The 25,138-nt window shown below is 38.2% G+C and overlaps 5 protein-coding genes across 17 annotated transcripts in view; 2 read left to right on the top strand and 3 right to left on the bottom strand.

Annotated features, from left to right (window-relative positions):
- The window catches only part of Galphao (G protein alpha o subunit), a 41,189-nt gene extending 32,720 nt beyond the window's left edge, over nucleotides 1-8,469 (top strand). For all 6 annotated transcript variants that reach the window (XM_018009667.2, XM_089470174.1, XM_089470175.1 and 3 more), the window contains 4 exons: nucleotides 3,399-3,527; nucleotides 3,974-4,103; nucleotides 4,185-4,338; nucleotides 4,407-8,469. In XM_018009667.2, coding sequence (XP_017865156.1) covers nucleotides 3,399-3,527; nucleotides 3,974-4,103; nucleotides 4,185-4,338; nucleotides 4,407-4,594 — 601 coding nt within the window. In that variant the 3' untranslated portion in view covers nucleotides 4,595-8,469. The remainder of the gene's footprint in view (nucleotides 1-3,398; nucleotides 3,528-3,973; nucleotides 4,104-4,184; nucleotides 4,339-4,406) is intronic.
- LOC108615271 (putative ATP-dependent RNA helicase BoYb) lies at nucleotides 627-13,908 on the bottom strand. 6 transcript variants are annotated; one of them, XM_089470166.1, is made up of 7 exons: nucleotides 13,768-13,908; nucleotides 10,368-11,192; nucleotides 9,835-10,305; nucleotides 8,952-9,572; nucleotides 1,022-1,075; nucleotides 901-947; nucleotides 627-797 (listed from the first exon to the last, which is right to left on the bottom strand). In XM_089470166.1, exons 2-6 carry the CDS (start codon nucleotides 11,190-11,192, stop codon nucleotides 936-938), a joined length of 1,983 nt encoding a protein of 660 aa, XP_089326292.1. In that variant the 5' UTR covers nucleotides 13,768-13,908; the 3' UTR covers nucleotides 627-797; nucleotides 901-935. The 6 variants fall into 6 exon arrangements, with proteins under 6 accessions (XP_089326292.1, XP_089326293.1, XP_017865152.1 ...); XM_089470167.1 differs by having other exon boundaries at nucleotides 627-768; XM_018009663.2 differs by lacking the exon at nucleotides 1,022-1,075 and having other exon boundaries at nucleotides 8,939-9,572.
- On the bottom strand, nucleotides 11,241-13,744 carry Caf1-105 (chromatin assembly factor 1, p105 subunit). The gene is made up of 2 exons (XM_018009660.2): nucleotides 13,149-13,744; nucleotides 11,241-13,092 (listed from the first exon to the last, which is right to left on the bottom strand). The coding sequence occupies exons 1-2, from the start codon at nucleotides 13,742-13,744 to the stop codon at nucleotides 11,385-11,387; spliced, it is 2,304 nt and encodes a 767-aa protein (XP_017865149.1). The 3' UTR covers nucleotides 11,241-11,384.
- LOC108615278 (peptidyl-prolyl cis-trans isomerase-like 3) lies at nucleotides 13,850-14,795 on the top strand. Its single transcript, XM_018009673.2, has 3 exons — nucleotides 13,850-13,980; nucleotides 14,034-14,270; nucleotides 14,326-14,795. Exons 1-3 carry the CDS (start codon nucleotides 13,921-13,923, stop codon nucleotides 14,569-14,571), a joined length of 543 nt encoding a protein of 180 aa, XP_017865162.1. The 5' UTR covers nucleotides 13,850-13,920; the 3' UTR covers nucleotides 14,572-14,795.
- whd (carnitine O-palmitoyltransferase whd) lies at nucleotides 14,599-25,053 on the bottom strand. 3 transcript variants are annotated; one of them, XM_018009656.2, is made up of 8 exons: nucleotides 24,860-25,053; nucleotides 18,441-18,609; nucleotides 17,437-18,374; nucleotides 17,030-17,368; nucleotides 16,489-16,554; nucleotides 15,585-15,966; nucleotides 15,165-15,524; nucleotides 14,599-15,101 (listed from the first exon to the last, which is right to left on the bottom strand). In XM_018009656.2, exons 2-8 carry the CDS (start codon nucleotides 18,579-18,581, stop codon nucleotides 14,979-14,981), a joined length of 2,349 nt encoding a protein of 782 aa, XP_017865145.1. In that variant the 5' UTR covers nucleotides 18,582-18,609; nucleotides 24,860-25,053; the 3' UTR covers nucleotides 14,599-14,978. The 3 variants fall into 3 exon arrangements, with proteins under 3 accessions (XP_017865145.1, XP_017865147.1, XP_017865146.1); XM_018009658.2 differs by lacking the exon at nucleotides 16,489-16,554 and adding an exon at nucleotides 16,197-16,256; XM_018009657.2 differs by lacking the exon at nucleotides 24,860-25,053 and adding an exon at nucleotides 21,309-21,540.
- Nucleotides 25,054-25,138: the final 85 nt, after the last annotated feature.

Raw genomic sequence — 25,138 nt, 5'->3', positions numbered from 1 at the left:
TCTATTTTTTTTTTCTTTTTTATATATACAATTATTTTATAGCATAATTTTCAAATATAATTCATATGGCGGCCTTGACCCTAAGTATACACAACGGTTAGTCAAATAAATGAAATAGGATAAATCAAATTGTTGTGCACTATAAAACATTAACGAAATGTATTTAAAGCAACATGAGCAACTGTCAGCTTCATTTGAATATTTTGTTGAATATTCTTGGAAACTTTGCAGGGATTATGTCATATATCTGTTTACTATTACTAATCAACAATTAACCAGAAAGAGAAGCTAGACTGAGGCGATAGCCGATGGCAAATATTATTGTTAGAACAGAGAAGTTCTTCAAGTACCTCAACTGACATTGGGTGTATTGAAACTTGTTAGTTTGTTGCTTAGTTATAATTAAATCAAATACTCTATCTAAAGCTTGCAAAATTAAAAAATAAAATAAAATATAGAAAGCTCACTATATATCACATTTAATATTATCACACACTCAATCAAAATAATTACCTTTTCTATATTAGTTAATGCTGCCACTTAAAGACAGGGTATCAGAGCACTCGACTCTTTGCAGTTTCATGATTTCATTTTTTTTTTTTTTTAATTTCGGCTTCCACTGTTGGTTTTATTGTTAAGATACGCCCGCTAATTGTCATGTCTCTCTCGCTCTCGCTCTCGCTCTGCTGCTCTCTTCCTCTTTGCCTCTCCCTCTCTCTCGCGCTCTAGCTTTCGTCTAGCTCTTTCTTCTTCGCTGACCATTTGAAACTGAAAGTGTTAGCCGCTAATCAATCTTACTAAAAAGCAAAAGTTTGTTTTCAACATTAGTTCGTAACGGTTATTTACGCGTTTTAAATCATTTTAATCAATTTGATCAGTGTTTTATCTACTTTTATTCACCTGTAATTTCGTTTAGGCCTTAATGGCGGGCGGCGTTAGGAAATTGCCTAAAATGAGAAAAAAAAATTAAAATTAAAATGAATCGAAATATACAAATACTGAAATTTGCATAAAGACTAACGATGCGTTTATTCAGTCTATCTGTCTCTGTCGTTTTCTCGTCTGCCATCTCCCTCTGGAAATTGCATAAAAAATTTACTTAATGCACTCAGCCATAAAGCATATTAAGTACCCTAAACAGTTGGCTGCCTTTTCTCCAAGGCGAGAATTTCAGCATCATAAATAGTAAAGTTGTTTTTTTTTTTATAGTGCCATTCGCTTGGAATATGTTATTTAAATTGAATAAAAAAAATGTATATAAAATATATTCGAAAATAATCTTTACTGTGCTGCTGATTAAGCTAAATATATAAAAGTTAAAAAAATATAAAAAGAAGAAATAATAAAAAATATATATATAATATATTTGAAGAGAATTCTTAGTATGCTGTTAATTAAGCTAAATTATTAAAAATTAAAAAATATAAAAAGGAGAAAAACTAATATAAATAGCCAGTAATAATATTAATAAAAAATAAATAAAATCATAATTGAAAAAAAAAATATATTTAAAATTTATAATTACTGATTTAAATATTATCTTAAAGAATTGAATGAAATTAATATAAATATAACGTATATTTATATTTCAAATATAATAAATGATCAAACAGATAAATAAAATAATATCATTGAGCCACTATTAGCTTTTCTTTTCAAAAAATTATCATGCAAGATAAATAAAAACGTTTAATTTGGGCTATTTTTATTGTATTTAAATTTTTGGCTTAAATAAATAAATAAAGACAAACAATTACAATGTTAAGCAAGCAAAGGCAAAAATAATTTAATAAAACAACTAAAAACACAGTTATATTTGCTCTGCTATGCAGGGCTCGTTAAAAAGCAGCCCGAGGTTAATCAATTTAGAATGGTTACATATTTTTGACCTATGCAAACATTATTTACAGCCAGTTTCTTCTTTTTGACCTTTTTAACATTTGGTCGCAGCCTTTTTTTTTTTTTTTTTTTTCTTTCGCTCGTGAAGCTAGAAACTTTTTACTATGTGTTTCACTCTCACTCTCACTCTTACTCCCTTTCTCTCTCACACTCCCTCACCCTCTCTCCCTGTCTCTGTGCCTACAGTAAGTGCTAACTGAATGGCGCATGATGCAATATATATATAGACCGAAGGCATTACGTAGATAAGATTCGAGCGTTCGCAGATCATCGAAGAGTGAAAATTGTGAATAGGTTTTGATTAGCGTGTGCCATATAAATGTAACAAATGTTTACACTGCCTCTAAGGCTTACGTCTAGGCATGCACAGTAAACATCATAGATATATATGTACATATGTATATACATGTGCATATACTATATAGGTTCATTTAGAGTATTATGCAGTAAAGTTTTCCGCTTGAATGGGTCGTGTGGCCGATGTTGCGGTTATGGCATACATATTTGGAGCATGGCAAGCGTGACTTGGCTAATTTTCCCCCGCCATCCTTGGCTGTTGCATTTGCGACAGCGTTGCCAGACTTTGTTACACTACGATCAATGGGGTCCACTAAAAGACAGCAACATCAACTACAACAAAGTTGAGCAAGTCGCGTTAATCAAAAAATACACAACCAACACAGTTGGCCACAAAAGCAGCTGTAATTGCCACAATAACAATAAGATTCATAGAAGACAAAACGCACAAGAGCAAGAAATGAAAAACTTATTTACGACCCATCTAAAAAGACCTTAGACAACTGGGCTTTTCGGTTTACCTGCGCTAAACACCTGCATTTAGCTGGTTTTTTTTGTTTTGTTTTTTTTTTTTTTTTTTGAGTTTTTTTTTTTTTTTTTTTTGGCTTGGCAATTTGTTGCGTGCGTCGCCGCAATTACGGCCAAGATCTGGACTCGCTGGCCTAGTCGAAATCGGACTTCGACTTCTGCTGCCACATTTCACTTTATGTTGTATCATATACATATATATATATATATATATATATATATATATATATATATATCTTTTTTTTTCTTTTCTAATTTCTATTTGAAGCTGACCCACTTGTTGAACACGCAACCTTTGACTGATTGAGAGTCACAAATCAAGCTAATTATGTGGCCGCAAACAAAGATTGCGAGACTGTGTGAATACGCACACAGATATGTATGTGTGTCTCTTTGCTCACATTTGTATCCGTCAGATACATTTGTATCTATGCGTGTGCGGCCACTTGGCAGCGCCTACATTTTTGCTACATTTTAATTGTTTGCACAGCGCTTCGCCTGCGCCCTCAAATTGCCTCTGTGTGTGTGTGTGCGTGTGTGTGTTTTTGCCCCGCCACCAACTGCAGCTAGTCAAACACTTGAGCCTGTCCCCACCCATAGCTCCTTCCCCTACCCGCCCATCAAACTAGCGTAACAGCCCTTACTAATGACCGCTGTCTGTTTGCTCTTTGCAGTTTCCTGGATGATTTGGATCGGTTAGGCGCCAAGGACTATCAGCCTACCGAGCAGGACATCTTGCGCACCCGAGTCAAGACCACCGGCATTGTCGAGGTTCATTTCTCCTTCAAAAATCTCAACTTCAAGTAAGTTGAATACAAAATAAAAACTTGATAGTTAAATATAGTGTTATAATACAGTCGAGTCTCGATAATTTATAACCCGTTAAAGCGAAAATCGAGACAAGTAGAAAAGAAATCTATCTCCTTGAAATAAAATCGTTCTCGACAATTATCGATAATTTGCATTCGTGTATAAATCGAAAAAAAGGATCCCCTTGCCATTTCGAATTATCGGCACTCGACTGTATATTAATAATAATGTACCCTATGTTATAAGAACACTATCTGAATAAATAGAAAGTATAACCTGAACCATTCATTTAGATCATATTAAAGGAGAAGCAGAACAAAATAAACTTAAAGCTTATCATATTATTAAGAATTCATGAGGATTCATGAGGATAAGATTGATTTTAGCAGTAAAACTCTCTTACATCTCATATAAAAAATCATCATCATATCTTTTCTAGATTGTTCGATGTGGGCGGCCAGCGATCTGAGCGCAAGAAATGGATACATTGCTTTGAGGATGTGACAGCGATTATTTTCTGCGTTGCCATGTCCGAATACGATCAGGTCTTGCATGAGGACGAAACTACGGTAACTACAAATGAGCAAAACTATAAAAAATGGAAAAAAAATCTACATTAATTTAAAAAAACATTCTCTAATTCACTGCAGAACCGCATGCAAGAGTCGCTGAAGCTGTTTGATTCCATTTGCAACAACAAATGGTTTACGGATACCTCGATTATATTGTTCCTGAACAAAAAGGATCTGTTCGAGGAGAAGATACGCAAGAGTCCGCTGACAATTTGCTTTCCCGAGTACACAGGTGAGTATCTGATACGGGACAAAGATAATTATGATATTAATTATTATTGATTTTCGTTTGGCTTCTAGGCGGTCAGGAGTATGGTGAGGCGGCTGCCTACATTCAGGCTCAGTTCGAAGCGAAAAACAAATCAACCTCGAAAGAAATCTACTGCCACATGACGTGCGCCACAGATACCAACAACATTCAGTTTGTATTTGATGCTGTTACCGATGTCATCATAGCAAACAATTTGCGCGGCTGTGGCCTGTACTAAGACGTGATGGCGGGGCTAAACGGGAACCGTTACGGTATTACAAAAACAAAAAGAAGTAAACATAAAACAAGTTAAAATAATAATAATAATAATATTAATAATGATAATGATATATGAAAACAACAACAACAACAAATTACAGCGCGGGAGCACAACAACCCACCAGCATTGATCAAAAAAGCAAATGATGATAGAACCAACACAACACATACAAACAAACACATTTACACGTACTAAGCAGAAAGCCCAAAGAACTTTTATTTGTTGCAACACAAACACAAACAGATAGAGAGAGAAAGAGAGAGAGAGAGGGAGAAAGCGCATATGCTTAGATTTAGTTGACTAAATGAGGAAGGAGTTGTCGAAGAGAACAGAAATATTCAAGCATTTCCTATATTTGCATAACATTTGCAACATGTATGACATGAAACGCACACACACACAGACACGCACACAAACAGTCAAACGTACACACAGACGCACAAACATACACACACACAAGCATTAATGCATAATATGTAGTTGTTGTTTGGTCTGAATAATTTTATAGAATTTCATAATTTATGTGTAGTTTAGTTTCTCGTGTATTTATTAAACAAAGAAAGAGGAAGAGAATGAGAAAGAGAATGACGATGACGATGATGAAAACACAAAAAAAAAAAACTTAAACCAAATGAGAAGTAATGAATTGAAGTATATATACAGAAATATATATATACATATAAATATACATATGTATGTATACCGGCATCTAAGTATATAAATATTATATTATATATATTAAATGTTTCCTGTTGCAATCTCTTTGAAATTATTCATGCCATCAACGCTGCATTTCTCATGCTTGTTTAGGCTTAAGTTCAAAGTTTACAAACTCTCAGCGCAAATTGAAAAATACAAAAAAACACAAAAAAAGAAGAATGAAACATAAAAACAAATCCTTGGGCAATGAATTAGCAGAATGCATATAAATATTATTAAAACAAATTGAGAAATAAATACAAAAAAAAAAAGATTTACAAATAATATTTAAAGCATAACGTAATGATAAAGCAAGTGAACAAACCAAAAAAAAAAAAAGGAAACAATTTAAAACGAAAACAAACATAAAAAATCTAATTTCTAAGGCCTAATTTAAAAGAAGAAGAAGAAGAAATTGATAAACGGACAAAAACTGTAAGGAAAACTCTCTAAAAACTATTTGTATTTACTATCAAAAAATTGCGATCGTTGTTGCAGCCAGCCAGCCATAATTCGATTGATTATATAGATCGATGTAAATTGTAATTTGTTAAAAATTTTGCATGTGTGTGTGTATATATATATAGCATACGTACATATATGCCATGCCCATGCATTTAGAAAAGGAATCGGGAATCGGAAATCAAGAATCGAGCAAAGAGCTGAAGCAGCTACAAATCGCACGCACAAACACAAATACACACATCACGCACACACACACACAAATTAAGTTTAATTTTTGTACACTAATTTATTGTAATTAATATAATTTTGTTGCATTTATAAAGCCACATACGATTGTAACTTATAAAAAATGCAGTTCGCAATTCAAAACAAAACACAAAACAAAAGAAAAGAAAGAAAAATACAGAGAAACTCGCAATAGAAACTGGGAAATAGCAAGGAAACGGGAGGCAAAAATCTCGAAATAGAAAACGGTTCATTGTAAAACGCATTGTATGTAATATTTATAAAGCATATACATACTATATATAATAATAATAATAATAATAATAATGATAATAATATTAATTGTAACATTTATTGTATTTAGTGAATGGCATTTAACACTGTGCAGTTGCAGCTGTTAATTTTGTTTAGACTTATTTATATACACTTATTAATGTATTTATGTATATGCATATGCTTATGCAACTTCTTTGATGTATCTATGATTGTGCATTTTGGGTTTACACAATGAATTTATAATTGTTATTTTATAGTATTTTTGTATATTATACAGTCGCTCTCTACCCCAGTTTTATCCCAACTTAACTTAACTCCACCTTCCGTATTTCTTTTTCCTTCCCATCCTCCTCTCATATACTTTATATATATATATATATACACTAGTATGATTTATGCAATCTTTGTGCTCTTGCTCTATGCGAAATCCATTTATGTTTTATAGTTTTTAAGCCTTATTTATGTAAAACACACATGCAACACGCAACTTAAACAAAAAAAAAAAAAAAGAAAAAACCCAAGAAACAAAACAATTTAGTAAGTTTATTAGCAAAATAAAAAATATCATTTAACATTTGGAAAACATTTTTGCTTCACAACAATATCTCATCAATCAAAAACTGAAACCTTGAAACAATTAACCAGTGTATTGACTAAGCAAAAGTTGCAGATACTTGGGTATCTGTCAGATACTTTTGTAGTTGGATGCCATATTATGAGCAGTTTTCTAAGCATAACACTCCTTACAACTACCTATCCAAATACAAAAACAAAATAAAGATCCACAACCACAACAAACACTGTAATATTTATCGTATGTATTTTCCATTCAACTTGTAAAATTCTACCAAAATACAAAATAATAAAAAAAAATAATAAAATATATAAAAAATCATTTTCAAATAAAAACTATTTATTCAAAAACAAAACAAACAGCAAAACTCTTTATTCCTTGCAAAATTTCTCTTACAGCTGGCTAAATGAGCTGCAAAATGATTCGATAAAACAAATTTTTAATTGGATGCTGCTTATGAACACACAGACACACACACTCAAGCAAAAAGAGAGAGAGAGTATAGAACAAGCCGTTGTGAACTCTGCTAAGTTGACTAAAATGTATGTAATTATATAAATATATATAAAACTAAAATCAAATATATTTATTGAACGTTCAAGCAAAAAGCAACTTAAGAAAAAAAAAATCAAATAAATATTTGTAACTACAACTAATGTAACTTATAAATATTATGGAACAACAACAAAAACAGGAAATTATTCATTTAACTAACAAAACGATCTTGATATATATATATATAGTGAGAGATATAGAAACAACAAAACATACATACATACATAAACATATGTACTATATTTTTCTCGTAAATAATGTAACTATAAAAAAAACTCCATAAACTATTTAATTTATATTCTTTTAAATATCTTTTTTTCCTCAACTTTAAGACTCGTCTAGCTCAACTTTGTAACTTAACAGAATAATAACTAAAATTTTGCATACATTTATGAATAAACATAAGACATATGCCATAAATAAACCATTTTGCATAAATACAATTTTAAAATAATTAAAAACATAAGAATACTTTACATACGACATACATTTAAAATTCAAATCATAGCAAAAAGCAAATTTCATATTTTTCTAAAACCGGCTCATACTATAAAGTTTTTGCTCCGATCTAAGACACACACGGATACACACACAACACACACATACACAACTCGCACTACTACTACACTGAAAGAGATTAACTATTACTTTAATAGCAGCTAAATCATTTTTAGGATACAAACATTAAAAAAATAACAACTTTGATTTGTGTGAAGAATAACAAAAATTTATGACATATATAATAAAGAAGATTATAATAAATTTTGTATAATTAAACAAGCAACAACAGCAAGAATTATATTGTTCAGAGTAGTGCTGACGATTGGCTAGATGGAATATGGAACCAGAGTTTATAGCTAGAAAAACTTTAGATGTTATATCCGAATTTTTTAGTCCAATTCGATTTTGTTGTTGCGCTTTAAATACATGCAAAGTAAATCCTCAGTTCTCATGTTTGAAAACTTTAGGCAACACAAAGCGAAATTCAAATCATATTTCTAATGAGCAAAAAAAAAAAAAAAAATTGAAAAAAAAATAACAGTTATATTTTGCATCCTCGTGTTCGAACTATGTATGAACCAAGCCCTTGAGCAGCAGTTTTTAAATGTGAAACGAGCAAGTAAACAAAATGGAAAACTATAAACAAATTACTAAAATGACAAACATACTGAAATTGAGTCGTTGAATTACAAATTTAATATATATATATACACATATATATATAAATTATAATTATAATAAAACAATACCAAATAAATGACAAAATAAAAACAAAACCAAAATGTTTGTATGTAAAAGAAACTCAAAATGTTAGATCATCTAAAAATTTAAATAATTAAATAAAAAAGAAAACAAAAACAAAAAAGCTTTTGGGATGCTTTCATTTGCATTAATTGACATACTTTTGATTTTTGAAGAGAGCACGATAACCACATTACTGATCTCATTTTCTATCTGATCTAATATTATTCTATTTAAATTATTCAATTCTAGTTGAATTTACTTACCAATAGTCTTTACGAACTCTTCCAAGCGTTTCTTTGCCTCCACGTCGAATTTGCTCAGCTTTAGCCTGTGCAGCTGCTCGCCATAAGAAACTGCCTCCAATTGCAGCTCGTCCACAAAAATTGTATGGGCTAAAGTCGTGTATACTCTGGCCTCATAGATGCCTTCATGCTGCAGTAGCTCAGTGATTGCTGCTGTATCGCAGCTCTGCCAAATCTCTTCGCCATTGTAGGGCAACCAGCCAATGAGACGCACATCCAGGGCCATTGGCTCGATTTGCTGCCAAGCCAGCGGACAGACAAGTAGCTCTGATAGCTTTGCATGACAGATGACCGTACTCAAATCCAAATATCGAATGCGCACAGTCAAATCACCGCGAGCTGGCGAAGGAGCAGCAGCAGCTGGCACAAAGGTCACGCAGACACGTTCGTAAGAGTCATTTCCCATTCGACGCACACAAATCTGTTGTAGCTCTTCCAGTGTGGGCACAACGCAATGCTCTGGCTTGTCATAGTGAGTGCTTAGTTTCTCTTGCAAATCTTTATACTGCTGCTGAGCGGGCAGCGTGAGCCACGAACTTTCTATAGAGGATCTGTGTGCCAGCAGACGAGCCGCAAAGTGTGTTGGTGTGCAGATCTGCAAGGCGAAATGTGTTAAAGAGCTGTATATAGTAATTATATATAGATTTGTGAATAAAAAAAATATATTTATATATCATTCAATGTCATCGATAATCAAAAAGATAAACGAAGCTGGTTACGAAGCTCTTATAAGCAGCTTCAAGCTTTTTATATGCTGGTATCTGATATCGATATGCCCTCTTACAGTTAACCCAATGCACATTCAATATTTCAATATTTCAACCCTTTGCATCCTGCCGCCTCCCAAGTCAACTCACCTTTAGCAGCTGAAAGCGTATAAATCCAGCTCTTGGTACAGTCCCGCAATTCTTATCTCTAGCTGACAGCACGTGACGATATAGGCAGGTAGGCTTAAGGCAACGTCCATCCAGCAATAACATCGGACAAATGACGCATTGACGCGACACTAGGGTAGCCTCGCGCGTCGCTTGCAGCTGCGCATGCGCCGTGCTTAGCTCCTTGGCCACGGGTTGGCCATGTTGTTGCATGAATTCGAGCAATTGCGGCAACATGCGCTGACTTTCCGTGTTTAGCAGAATGAGAGAATGTAATTGCTGCTGTTGCTCTGCGTTAGCCAGCAGCACATTGGGTATTTGATTTTTGAGCACTGCGAAAGACCTTCTAAACTGACTCCAAGTCGCTGGCATGTTGAAGTGTATGAGGGACTGAACATTCTCCACGAGCAACTCGGGCGAGTATGCGCGCAGCAATAAAATTTTGCCCGTCAGCTGAGGGAATAAAAGATTTAATATATGTATATAGGAAAATAAACAAAATATACGATTTTTACCTGTTGCTGCCAGTGCTCCAGACGGTTCATATCCTGGCGACCGCGATGCAACAGGTAAGAATCCTTAGGCAATTGCTGCTGCAGCACCTGGAAATCGCTCTCACATGAACAATAGATCAACGTGCGCTGCTTTTCAGGGGATTCCGACTTCAAGTACTCCATTAGCTGCTGTAGCTGCTCTGTGCGAGTCTCGCTCAGCTCCACTCTCAGCTGCAATCCGCCATAGACAGCTGCCTCCAGCGGCTCCCTGATCCACACCAAGGGTTGCTTAGCGTGCTGTAAGAGTTCTCTCATCTCTGCAGCCAACCACAGGCTAGAGGTGACCACCAGTTGTGGCGTGCTGCACAGCTTCCATAATTCAAGCTTGAGCGCCTGGAAGCAGCTGCCGCCATAAGCCTGCAATTTGTGCAGCCCATCGAAGACTACAGTCTGGAAGTGAACATCTTTGAGCAGCGGCTGTGACTGCTCCAGCAATTCAGCAAGCTGTGCCGTAGTCATGATCCACATTCCATTACGCCTAAACAGCAGCTGTGTTTCACCCAGCAAATGCTCCACTTCATAGATCTCCTGCCTGCCGCCAAGCTCCTCTTCAAACTGCCCTCGCAGCTCTAGCAAACGTTGACGCGTAGCCACGAGCAGAAGAACGGACTCCCTGCTCTTCTCCAGCATTTGACCGAGTGGCTTCACATAGTCATCCAATTTCGCTTTAGCGGCATCAATCAGGACAACTGAAGCTCCTGCAAATAGTTGATTAGCCAGCAGATCTTCGGAGCTGCTAAGCGTCGGCAGCTGCGTATGGACCAGTCTATAGGTATGATCGTTCATCTGGAAGGCAGGAAACTGCTGCATCAGCTCTCTCTCTCTGTCTCTCTCTCTCATTTATGTGCGTTTTTATTACATATAATATAAATATTGGATTTAAGAACTATGAAGGTCGCTAAAACCCAATTGTTATATAATCATATACTATTTAATTCTGTTAAGGCTAAGTCTATATCTGTCGTACGCTAAGTAAATCTATTCTAAAATTTTCTTTTTTGACTTGGGCGTCGAAATGGTGCGCAAGGATACTCGTCTCGGGGTCTTCGTGTTGGGCGTGCTCGGCTTTGGCGAGGCAACCAGCGTGGCAGTCGTCGTAGGAGGCGGTGCAGCTGCCGTTGCAGCTGTCGTTGTTGTTTCCTTGGCAGGAATTGCTGCCGCCTTGACAGGTGTCTCGTTCACTGGCGTGGCTACCTCTTCTTGTGTGTCCTCGTAGACCAATCGTATGTCCTCGGTCCGTTCAGAGGTCACCTCGTTGATAGCTAGTTGCGTAGTCGCTTCCGCTTTTTTACTGGGCGATTTTTCCTTTGGAAACGGAGTTACGCCCTCCATGGCAATCGGCCAGGCATCCATCGCCTCCTCGACGACCACGGGCGCATTCACAACGGGCACATCAATTAACACCCTTGGTGTACGTCGCACCGCAATGGGCGTGGCATGTTTGACGGACCCTTGTTGAGGCGTTAGGGTGTTGGTGCTGCTGCTGCCTGGCGTGCGCGGTAGCCTCCGCACCTGAATGGGCGTGGCTGGCCGGGATTTCTTCTCTGGCGACTCGAACTTCTCATCCGAGCTGATGATCTCCTTATCGAGCACTGCTTCAATGGGCTTACCCAGCACAACAATCGCCTGCTTGGCAATATTCTGCAAAGGCTCGGCATTACCACTGGCTTTTCGCTTCACCGCAATCTCGGTGGGGGCTGCAATGGGCGTGGCTTCTTTAGGTTTTCGACGTATTGCAATTGGCTGGGGCTCCGTCGCCTTGCGTGGCGAACGTCTAAAGGCAATGGGCGTTGGCTCTTCCTCTGTCTTGGCCACAGGTTTGGGACTGCTCGCTAAATTACCCGAGCTACTGCTCTGCAGGGACGAATCATTGTCCGCATCCAAGCCAGTCTCTCCGCTCTCATTGCACTCGTCTACTTTATCCACGCCCGGCTGTATTTCAATGTTATTTGCCTTAGTTTTGTCCTGGAGCGGTCGCCGTTTCGACGATTCATCTGTGGAGGCCTTGCGTAGCTTTTGCTTTTTGATTTTACGATTTCGTTGTGGCAGATTCTCCGATGATTTGGCCGTAGCGCACAGCACTGCGTCCATATCTTCATAGCGCTCACCCAGTTCGTTTTCGCTGAAGGTCAGCAAGGAACAGAATCCATCGGTGCTGGATACAATCAATATATTGCCATCATTCGACCAGGTCAGATCAGTCAATCGAGTGTAATGAATGTTGGAGACAATGGCAAACGGCACTGCCTGCTGTGTATCGTAGAAGAACACAGAGTTCTTAGTGGCCACCGCGTAGATCATGCGATACGGCAGCGTTATCATCGGCGGATTCTTTTCCGCATTGTACGGTCGCAGACGGTACAACACGGGCGAGCAACGCACAGCCACGGTATACTCATTGGGAAAGGGCAGCACAAAGGCCGGTTTACTCAGATCATAGCGACTGTAGCCATATGTTGTATGCGTCGGTTTCAACACCCCATCATAGTCCGTCACGCCTGCTGGCGTGAACAACAGCTTGCCATCGGGTGTGAAGCAGAGGCGTCTGAAAAAGGTTTGCAGCGTGCCATCATGATATAAGCGTATACTACGGCCATGCAGCTCATGTCCCTCCTTAACGGGCAGCGTAGATTTGCTTACTCGGTGCAAGACGCGTCTCGTGTTGACATCGAAAACCCGCAAGTGCCTATAGAAATTAAGAATTAAATATACATTTCTATATATATTTTATGGTAGACTCACCGATCTGTGCTCATCGTAGCCAGGTACTGATTGCATGGATCCCAGGCGACGCCCTGCACATAGCCCTTGTGGTCGTCTAATATGGCCAGGGATTTGCCCTTGTGAACATCCCATAACATGGCCGTGTTGTCCACCGAGCCGGTGATCAGAAACTGCGAATTCGGCGCCCAACTCAAATCGTAGACATCCTCTCGATGACCACGCAACACCTTCAAAGTCAGCCAAACTTCACGATCCTGTTCAGAATTGCCATCCGCATCCACAATGTTTACGACTTCGTGCTCTGCTTTTTGTTTCCAGATGAAGACAACACTTTCATCGTCGCCCGATGCGAGAAGTTCGCCGTTGGGTGACCAGCGCACCGCGTTAACTGCACGCTGATGCCTCGCCAAATCCGCTGCCAATTCCAGTTCAACGTCCGCGGCTCCGTCCTCTTTACTTTGGTTTACGTACCAAATGAGAACGTGAGCATCGGTGCCACCCGAGGCGAGACGGCATGTTGTGGGTGCAGGTAATCCCTGACTATTTGATTGTATATCTACACTTAGCACCGGGTCACGATTGTGCCAAGAGATTTCGGGTATTTTGCACTTCATTCTTATTTATTTAATAAACTTACTTAGTTTTAATTGTATTGCGGTGAATGCCGAATTCTTCCCGCCCAAAACAGCGATGCGCACTAATACAATAACCATGTTGCATTGATTGTTACCACACACTAATCGATAACAAATCGAAACAGAGCTCTGCCTCAATCGACACGATATATCGCATGGAATGGCAGCCAACTTCATGTTTTTCGAAGTCGAATAACAAATCAGCTGCTAAAATGGTAAACAAACACCGCATTTTATTGAATTTATTGATAATTTTAATATTTTTCAGTCTGTTACCCTGCACACCGACGTAGGCGATATTAAGATTGAGCTCTTTTGTGAAGCATGCCCCAAAGCCTGTGAGAATTTCCTCGCCCTGTGTGCGAATGACTACTACAGCGGCTGCTGCTTCATAAGGAACATCAAGGGTTTCATTGTGCAAACCGGCGATCCGACAAACACTGGGAAGAATGGACAGTCCATATGGGGCACGAAGTTCGATGACGAGTTTAAGGAAACTTTAAAGGTAGATATACCAAATATATGTACTATAACTGCTATAGGCTCTTTCTGAATTATAGCACACGGATAGGGGAATGGTCTCAATGGCAAATAATGGTCCCAATGCAAATGCCAGCCAGTTCTTCATTACCTACGCTGCGCAGCCCAACCTAGATTTAAAGTATACGCTATTTGGACGTGTTATCGATGGCTTCGACGCACTCGACGAGCTGGAAAAACTACCTGTCAATCCAAAAAACTATCGTCCACATGTGGATAAGAAAATCAATGGAGTAACCATCCATGCCAATCCGCTTGCAGCGTGATAAATACGGAAATGGATTCCACTAGACTTATATATATAAATATATATATTTTTTAACTAGCATTAAGTTACAATGATCATGTTCTTTTCACTCATTTACAAACTAATTAATTGAGAAACAGCAAATTGTGCAAAAGCTGCTAAATCTAAAACTTATAAATCAGCCACGTTGTCACACAAATCGATCAGTTAATTTTATACATATATATATGATTGCATTGCTTATTTCGCGTGAATTTTGATTTAAAACGTTTTTGTTTTCTTATTTGTTTCGGAACACTTTTGCGCTTAAATTCAAAACTTAGAATAGACAATATGCTTCATGATTGGTAAAACAATTAACTATAGAAGTAAAAACAAATGCTAACAAGAATCTCGCAAGAGTTTCACTACAAATAGGACTAATCATTATTTAGAGACGCCATTAGTGATGGACTTGGCTGGCTTCGGATGATCCTTCATGTGCTGCTCGAACATGCTGCGAATGTCAGCCAAAGCCTGGCAAATATTCTTTGCGAACCGGTGCACATCCTGCAATTGAATCATTATTATTAGTTTGAATTATCTCAATATATTATAGATAATCATACACACCGTTTGTGGACACGTGTTCTTTGCTGAGATATGGAAGAATATTAAATTTTCACCGGCTATGATATAGGAGACACCATAGCCATCATCGGCGACGGGTCCAAAGCCACCGCCGGCGCTGATGCAATTTGGATGCTTCTTCAAATCCATCTTGGGCGTCTGGCCATGTGGCGTTTGACTAGTGGACAGGCGCCAGGGTTCGCTGAGCACCTCGTTGAGGAAGGGCGAATCCACTTCCAGGTATTTTGAGACAACATACAGGCAGAACAGATGGCGATCAATACCATTTCCGCACATGGCATCCTGGTAGGCCAGCTGATGGCGCTCGCACGCTTTCTTAAGCAGCTCCACGCGCTCATCGTTCTGCAAGAGATGAAAGCAGATATAATATAAGAGATATATAACATGACATTTAGCCAATACCGTTGTACTTGGATTCTCCATGGCCTTGACCCACGCGCTCGATTCTATGGTGCAAGGACGCACAGTTTCAGTGCGTCCCTCGCGGAACAGGCGTGTCATGGACGCCTCATAGGTCAGCGAGAAGCGTCCCGCATCCCGATAGTAGGCCAACTGCAGGGCCATTTGTATGAAGGCATCCGGCGAGAGACGGCACTTCTTCATGAAGCCCTTGCCGTACTCCTGATGCACCAGAATGCGCAGATCGACCTCATTACACAGCTTCGTGGCACAGATGGTGGCCTCTTCAATCTGTGGCAGGCATGCTTTCAAGTCCCAATGCAGACGCGTGGGCGTGGGCGGTGTGAACTCTGGAATGCCCTTCGTATTGCCTGTCTCATCATATCTAAAGAGGTTTATACATATGTGTAAATGGAATTAGTAAAGCATTTTGTTAGGTTAGGGGTTAGATATCAAACAAGGTTAGATCAACTTATACAAGTTAGTCAAGCTAAGTGTAGGGTTATTCAATAGATCGTAGAAAACAACTCGTCTGGCATGTCTTAAAGCCATTTGGAGTTATTTTATTAATTATATTAATATGCTTTTCTTTTGTTAATTGTAATTAAGCATTACCCTTCAATATCATCACCAAATATATATTCCCATAGATGTCCCATAACCGGTGCGTCCGCCCTATAAAAAAATTTATAAATTCAATTGATTAAGCCACAACCAAAGTTAAAATTCAATCAATGATAATTAACCGGCTAAAGTTAGGAATAGGTTATATAATATAGGATTATATATTCTTAACTATTTATAAATATTTGGGTCTATTAAATATATACAACCGCCAACCGACACCAGCTAATGCTGTATATACAGTGTAGATATATAAATATATGTATATTGTCGGTGAATTTACCCATCGCTCTCCAAATCATCTATGATCAGATTCTCCCACATGTGTGAGGCGATTGCAGCGTCGGACCTTTTCACACAACATTCATGAATTTATAATGATTAAAAAATACATATTATATATATCTTCAGCATGCCGAAGTTAATCAATTTCAAGCCTGTTCACTATAGTAATAACCAAACAGTTTGTTGCCCTAGAAACTACTCTACTAAAAGGCATAAATCATTATCAACCATATGCCATTTTTATAAAATGCGCTAAATAGTGTAAGACATGGAGCTGTAATAAATGAACTGAATAACAAATAGGAATAAACAAAATAAAATAAATTAAATAGAAATACAATAACGAAGCCAGTTTGAATAGTATTCCCATTTGATCAGCTTTGACTTATGTCTTTATAGATTCTACTAAGTTGGCGACTCTGATTCTGATTTAAGCCAACAGACAAACAATTAAACGGACGTATGCATACATATACATAACTATAAACTATACTGATAGTGATGATCCTTTGATGATCCTAATCGATCCCGATCCTTACCAAGTATGTTCAGCATTGAAGCCGACGCGTCCATTATTGCCCACACAGACGGTGAAGCTCTTGTCAAACCAACGATTGTAGCCGTTGCCATGTAGCAGCTTCTTGCCGAATGAGTCCAGCAGTTCGGGACGTTTGAGATCAAACTCGAACGGCTCATCGTCCAGGGACAGCACAAAGGCAGCCGATTCAATGGTACGCAACGCAATGTGGTTAGTTCCATACGAGAAGTATGTGTTGCGTGTCTCGGCCCACTTGGAGCGATTCCAGGCTGTCAGGGCAGCCAAATGCTCCTCACCCTCCAAGGGAGTGGCCTTAGACTCGAGTATTTCCTTGATTTGACTGTGAACGAAACATTGCAGCTATAGTGAGCATTAACCAATTACACCATAGAGGTCAGCTAGACTTACAGCTGCAGCTCACAGGGGCGCAGAGTGCGTCCCTTGTAGTAGATGAGCATCTTGTAGTAGCAGCCCTTGTGCAACACCACAATGTGATTGGAGTCGCGGTAGTGAACGATGCGATCCGTTTCCAGACCGGGCACGCGTACCGTGTTGAATGTGCGCTCATATTGCCACGAGCAGAGCGGTATCATGCCCTGCACCATGATGGGCTGCAGCTCCTGGCGCTCGATCAGACGCCTGAAGTTGAGCAGCAGCGAGATGACATTGGCGGCACGGGCCGACTGACTGTTGGTGAGATTCATGAAGATGGCATCAGTGCCATAGAAGTTGCTGTTCACACACAATGGACTGCGACCGCGCAAGTAGACGTACTCCTCCCACCAATCCGAAACATAGTTCGTGGACGTCCAACTCTTGAGCAGCAGATATCGCTGCAGTTTCTTGCCAATTGTATGCTCAAACTCGTTGGCCAATGCCGTCATACGCTCGTAGTTCTCATCATCGAGCAGAGGGCGCACGGAGCGCAAATAACGTTGCATCGTATCGTGCACCGACGGCAGCGGTAGGCGTGGCAACGAGCCCTGGAAACTGTAGAGGCCCGGCTTATTCCAGCTGGAGAGCACACGCACCACAGCCACCCAGAGCATGGTGGGTATGGAGACTCGACTGCCCGGCGCTCTCGACTCATACATCCAGCCCTTGTACATGAGCAGCAGCTTGAGCGTGTAGCGCATCGTAAAGCATATGGAGAGCCACACGGTAAGTGCGGTCAGAAAGCAGGCAGTGATCTGCCAGTTGATTGTATTGCTGGGCAAATAGACGAGGATTTTGTTGGTCAGGTTGAAGGGCGCCTGATAGCCGGCAAAATGCAGGCCCAGCGCAATGGCCGTGATTAGCCAGAGGCTTTGTATGTGAGCCGGATAAACACCGTTCCGTATGCCATTCTATATAGATATAGATATATTATATTGATTTATATAGACGAGCTCATTGGTTCTTGTTAATCTTACCCTGGCACGCGCTATACGCTTCTTCCAGGAGCGCACGCCCGAGGAAAAGACGAGATTGAGCACCTCGTGGTCATAGTTGATGTCGAAGCCCTCGTGCGTGATCGCAAACGAGAAGGCGACGGCCGAATGGGCTTCAGCCATACCTGCTGCTGGTCTCTAGCGAATAGCGCTGCAATTAGACCAAGATATATACATACATAAATACGGATTAGATTAGATAGAATCATAAAACGTATTGATTGTTCCTATTTGCATTTAAACGCCAGCATTATCGACTACATTATTATTTAGTTATTAACTCTGCTTACGGATTTGGCCAGCTAGTTTATTGCCTGCTTTCGGAGTTAATTAATTAAACTGATAAGTGGGGTTGAATCTACTGAATCGTCAGCAATCTTTATGTATGAATCAGTTTATATATATTTAATTGCTGGATATATATACATATTAACAGTGTTAAGCTGTAGTTGATCATTAACTGTTTGCGACTGACGAAGTTAATCACGATTCGCTGAGTAATACATTTTTGTTTTATGGAGCCAATGACTTTTTTATGCCTGAGAGTTGCATAGAACGGCGATTTTTAATAGCTAATAACATAAATGAATAGAGGAAGCTGGGAATTCAATCACATATAACTCCAAAAATTAGATATTTAATGGAGACACATTTGAAGGCAAGTGAGAAGACGAGAGTATAAAACAAAGACTAAGAAACCAGATGCGTGAGATTTGCATGGAAGAGCGCTTTAAAGAAAAATGAGAAAATGAAAATAATTACATCCTCCTCTAATGCTCTGGCAACTCGGAAGAAAGAAGCAAAGATGAGTAAAGAAAAATTAAGATTTTAATAGATTATAAGAAGAAATTATCAAGGGAAGTTATTAAGATAATGCTTTGAAGACAAGAGAAGAGTTGACAGAGCATGACAGAGAAAATGGCATAAAAACAAAAATAAATGTTGGCAAAAGGAATTAAAAGACTAGTAAAAGCTTTATTTAAAATGCATTTCATATATGACAAATAGTTCAAGCTTTCTTTAACAAAGGCAGGCAAAATGGGAGAGAAATACAATAAAAATGTTAGCATAGGAAATTAGAAGAGTAATAAAAGCTTTGAGTTGCAAATGGAAATTTAATAGCTTTGACTATATAAATATTTGTACACATATTTATTTCTACGGAAACTTTTTCTAGTATATTACTCTATTTAAGAGATAGGCTTATGCATATTGCATGATCTCTACGCTAATATTTTTTGTAGAATATTTACTAAGTCAATGACCACCAATTAAACTTTTTGTTTACTTTTCTCAAACCACTTCGAAAATATTTATTACGCTTTGTTAATATAGCAAAGCAAATGCCATCATTTAGGGCGTGTAAACTGTTAGTTAAATGCAACGCGGCTTCGTCGCAGTTGTTCGCCTTTGAATGTTGCACTTTGATACACTGCACGGGGCTCAGGCAAGTGTTGTGCGATCCTCGCTCATTCTTGATTAATTACAGGCTGCAACCAGCAACAGTACTAGCAATTGCGATGTCATAACAAATGTTGATTGACGTCACGAACAGCACAACTAGCGATAACCCCCCACATGCACACAAGACGGCCCCAAAGCGAGAAAACAAAAAAAAAAAATAGTCTGTGGCGCATTGAGCGAGCAGGCGCGTAATCATTAGCCATTGATTGTTTCGTTGTCTAAATGTCTGTCTATAAGTCTGCTGAGCACTTCCATTGGCACTTGATTGAAGCAATAAATGAAATAAAACCGCAATCACATTTTGTTCTAGAAGAGGACTTGATTTATCAAGTGCTTTTTATTTGCATTGTTTGTGTGCATACTAATTGTTTATGAAAAATATTTTTGATTGTGAAACTTATAAGGCAGCTTCAAGCGTATCGGATAAGTCATTAAGTTTATGAGTTGCTTGTGCATATTAACTGGCAAACTTAAAAAGTTGTTTTCTGTCTAAGCGCAAACCTTGACTTGAACTCAACACAAAGAGCGGACCGCAGCTGAAGGCCAATGCAGCACGAACAATAACAATAACAAGCCACAGCAAAACAACGATCCCACACTTACTCACACATACACAGACATATACACATATGAACATATACACATTCATACACTATTATTTATATGACCCACTTTTGATTAGGCGTCTACGCGGCGTATGCGTGCTGCTACGTATGCGTAATATTTCTACTAGGCGATCGCTACCGGCTTTTGCATATTTATGCCAGCACATAATATATGGATACACTTAAGCAAACTTGTTGTTGTTTATGAAACCGAGGGATACACACTGCCAAGGCAGATATACATATAAATGTCTTGCCGCTGTTAATTTTAACTGTTTAATTTATTTTGCGCTGGTCACGAAGGTACAAAGTCCACTTTTTCAATTCTGTTTGTCTTGCGCTGTTTGCCATTTTATTGAATTTTTGTTGTTTTCGTTATTTGCAATCTTTATTTATTATTATTTTCATTTCGAGTAGCCTCCCTGTAAAGCGTTTTCTTTTATATAATCAAGAAAATTCAAAACTATATACAACAAATCTCAAAGTGCGCTGATAAGAGTTCTGTGTCGTGTCCATGTGTGGACTCTTATCAGACAGTTGAAACACACATACACACACTTAAAAAGGGGGAGAATATGTATATATATATATATACAACGTCATTGTAGACATTCTTGAAATGACACAGAGAACAAAATCGAAGACTGCAACGTAAGCCGCGAGAAAATGCAATGAAACGCAGAAATTCATTTGGGCTTTTGTTTTTCTCGAGTTTTTTGTATTTTTGTGACCTTCAATTCGTCGAGGTGAAAAAAGGAAAAACATTTATACAGAAACAAACCTTTGTGTGTATTGTTGTTGTTTGTAATATAAATTAGCAAACGGTTTAATTCAATTACACCAACTAATTACACTTTTCTCTTGAATACCCCAATACGAATGGCAAGAGTGAATTACGTGGATGGTTTTTGTGTGTTCGCTTTTCAGATACTTTTCAAGCGTCACGAAAATAGAGAAGATGAACGAAACAACTTGATCGCTTGAGCGCAGAGCGTCAACTGATTTAACTGCGTGGCGAGCGCTGTGCATGGGGTCTCGAAAAAGCAAACAATCGTCGCCGGCATTCACGGATACAGCTACAGCTAAACAGCTACAGATACAGATACATATACACATACATCTATAGCAACAGATACAGCTATAGCTAGACAGCCACATAAGACATTGCTAGAGTGTGTCTCGCTGCGTTACAGCGAAGAAAAAGAAAAAGAGTTATGCGTGTGGGAAGTGTGCGACCTGTGGATACCCTGTGCTTAGAACTGAGATGATCACAGATTTTTTTAAAATAATTATTATCATAATTCTTTATAAATTTAATTTAAATGCAATTTAATAACATTAAGTATTATCAAAACTATCTAATTTATATTTAGTTAAAAAAAAATGACAAAGTTAAACATTTATATATTCTCAGTCATTTCCTAAGCAATTAACATATTGTCAATGTCGAAATACCTGTGCTTAAAATTCTATAGTGAACACTAAATAAGTAAATTATCTAGTCCAAACAATTAGTTTAAGACTATTGTACTATTGGACTTTTATTCTAACATGAATTCTTAAAGAAATAATACCGTTTTGTGCATTAATCACGGGGTATGAAAATGGGGGCTCGCAGCGCGCAGGAGTATGTCTGAGAGACTCTTAAACAAACCGGCGAAACGATACAAATTTATCAATAACTTTACAAAGTATATACACAGATGCCTACAATATATATAGTATATATGCATGATATGTTTGTATATTGAAATATATAGAGAGAGATCTTGAATGCCCTTTGCAGTTCAATCTCATGCAAGCACACACGCCTACTTCTGCAACTGGGAATCTACAAAATACATTTAAATACACTCGTCTATATTTTTATATGTGTATATCTGAGTGTGTATGTGTATGTGTGTGTTGTTCGACTATAAATAAAATATATAAAATAGCACTGACTGCTGCCGGTTTATGGAATAGCGCGAGAACTGAAATGTGGCTTGTTTGTGTCGGGTCTTTCGGGCTAGCCGGGAAATTATTGCGACACATATATAATAATACATTTATCACACTAACTGATTGAAATGCCACAACTAATACATGTTGAGCGTATTTTTAGTACTTTTGCACTTTGAACTGTCGCCGGACAGCATAGACGTGCAGTGGAATATATGCATACATATGTATTTATCTATATGCATATATTTATTATTCCGAAAGCAAAACGTTTCCAAGGCAGACAGGCAGAGCATCAATGCAAGTGTATTGTTATACCCTGTACCGCAGGGTAGGGTATAATGTAGATGTACAAAGGGATGATTTACTTTTCTTAATAATTATCTATGATATATCACCTTGCATGATTATCAGCTGAAATGAAATGATATCATATTCCCAAATACCCCCATATATTTCGGTTATTGATCTACTATTAGATAGAAACTGAAACGACTTAAATAAATCTATATATTTTGGAAACTGTCAAGTTCTAAAACAAATAAATGCAAACATTTACTTAACTATGACAGGGTATTTAATCATTGTCAATTGTTAATCTAACTACATATATATATACTTATAAAATAGTAAACAATTCAATTAACGCTTTCCAATTGAAGAGTTTTTGCTTTTCCACAGACACACACCCATATGTACATATATTATCTAGAGAAATATAAGCCTTTCGCCCTTGAGGTTTCGTTTTTCTGAACTGTAACTCAGGAAACCTACACAGATAGGGGATTTGTTGCTTTGTTTATCAATAGTTCAGCTTATCAATAGTTTGCTTGTATAAGAAAGTTCGGCTCTGCTATAGGCCCCTTTTTGTGATCTGATCTTTTGACATTAAAAATAGTTTTTTTTAACAGGTAGCGATAAGATATTACTTTTCCCGTAGGTGTGTTGTTATTATCGCATTAGCAGCCTGTCTAAAGTTCAATTGAATTTTTGTTGTCTTGCAAATTTAGCAAGTGCCATAAACTAGAACGCAATAAACGTGAAGATAAGCAACGGCACGCAATTTGATATGCCTACTTCTAAGATATTGCCAAAGGTGTACTACGAAATCAACTTCAACAACAATGTGACGCATTGCAGGAGTCTAGTTGGAACTTCGTCGTAGACAACAAAGGCGTTATCAGGTCATCAGGCCAGTTGCTCGAATTTAGCCTTATCAGAAATTCGTGGGAGCCAATGATAATGATAAATTATTTTAAGTTTCACCCAAAGTTATTGAACGATAAAGGGAAATATTGCAAATTATAGGGGATTTTTATAGTTCAACCTTGACTGGACGTAAACATGTTAAAGTCTTATAATTGGCACATGCCACAGCCACAGCCACAGCCACGGCTACGCGAAAAACGATTGAGCTTGGACTTTGAACTGTGAGCACAACTTAAAATGCGAAGCGAGAGAACAGCGTCAGCCACTGAGGGGAGTGAACCCGTTAAGCCAATTTCGAGCTCGAATCTGCCACGCTTTCGAATATCATTCACAAATGCTTACTGGAGTGAGTCCAAAGCGTAAACAGGCACAAATAACTAATTCAAATAAATACAAAACAATTGTTGCTAAATGTTAAATGGCTAAAAAATTAAATACAAACTAATTAAACTTTGATAGAATAACAATTTGTTTTAATTATTGTGCATGATATTTACTACAAGTCTAGCCACTTGTTGTTGTATTTTCAATCAGCTTACTGAGCTCTGCACACGCATACATACAACAGCACCTGCTTGCATTCCAGTTTGCGTGTGTATGTGTGGTTATTTTCTATGTGTGTATGTGAGCATTTTACAGATGTTTACAATGCTATGCTTGAGACTTTGTCGCTCGCCGAGCTTTCGCGCTCACCCACTCAACTGAGAGCGAGACGGATATGTGGTTTTTGGACTTTGAACCTGGTTTAGCGTGCGAATCAACAAATACAATTCGAATAAACAAGAAAACAAATATCAACAGCAACAAAATGTTTTGTAATAATTGTTATTATATTTGCGCCCATCTATCCTTCTCTCTCTCTTTCTGTATCTCCCTCTGTTTTTCACAACAAGTTTCCAAGCGGCTGCGCATATGAACGGAAAATAGAAAAGAGGGGCTTGCTTGTGACCCAAATTACAGAAACAGGTTGAAGCTGCTGTAGATGTTGTTATTATTGCTGGTATTAAGCAATGCAGCTAAGAGTGGGTTGCTAGGCCAAAACATAATTTTCACGTTAGCAGTCAAGTCAAAGGTGAATGCACGGCGCCTGCGTGAGACGAGACCTCTTTTGTTTTCGTTTTATTCTGTATACATACATGTGTGTACATGCATATACTAGAGTACAAATAATCCTTTACTTACATATGTATGTATTGAAAAGAACTCGTTTCAGTAGCTGGTAAATATACGCGCTTAATCCAATTGCGCTTAAAAGTAAAGCGGAACGAAAAAACACAAGACGCAAACACAAACACAAAAGTAAAATGTCGGCAACGGCAAAGACGCGCGCGCAATGTTGCAACCGAGCCAACGACAAAAAAGAGACTGAGAAGGCGAGCAAACTCTGCGTTGGAGAGCTGTAAAAGGTGCGAGAAGCGAAAATTACAAAGAGCGATTGGAATATTCGAAATTGGAACATCA

This window comes from Drosophila arizonae, chromosome 5 (genome assembly GCF_054131065.1).
Source record: "Drosophila arizonae isolate 15081-1271.41 chromosome 5, UAZ_ARI_1.0, whole genome shotgun sequence".
Lineage (NCBI taxonomy): Eukaryota > Metazoa > Arthropoda > Insecta > Diptera > Drosophilidae > Drosophila > Drosophila arizonae.
This window is presented reverse-complemented; position numbering and strand designations above follow the sequence as displayed.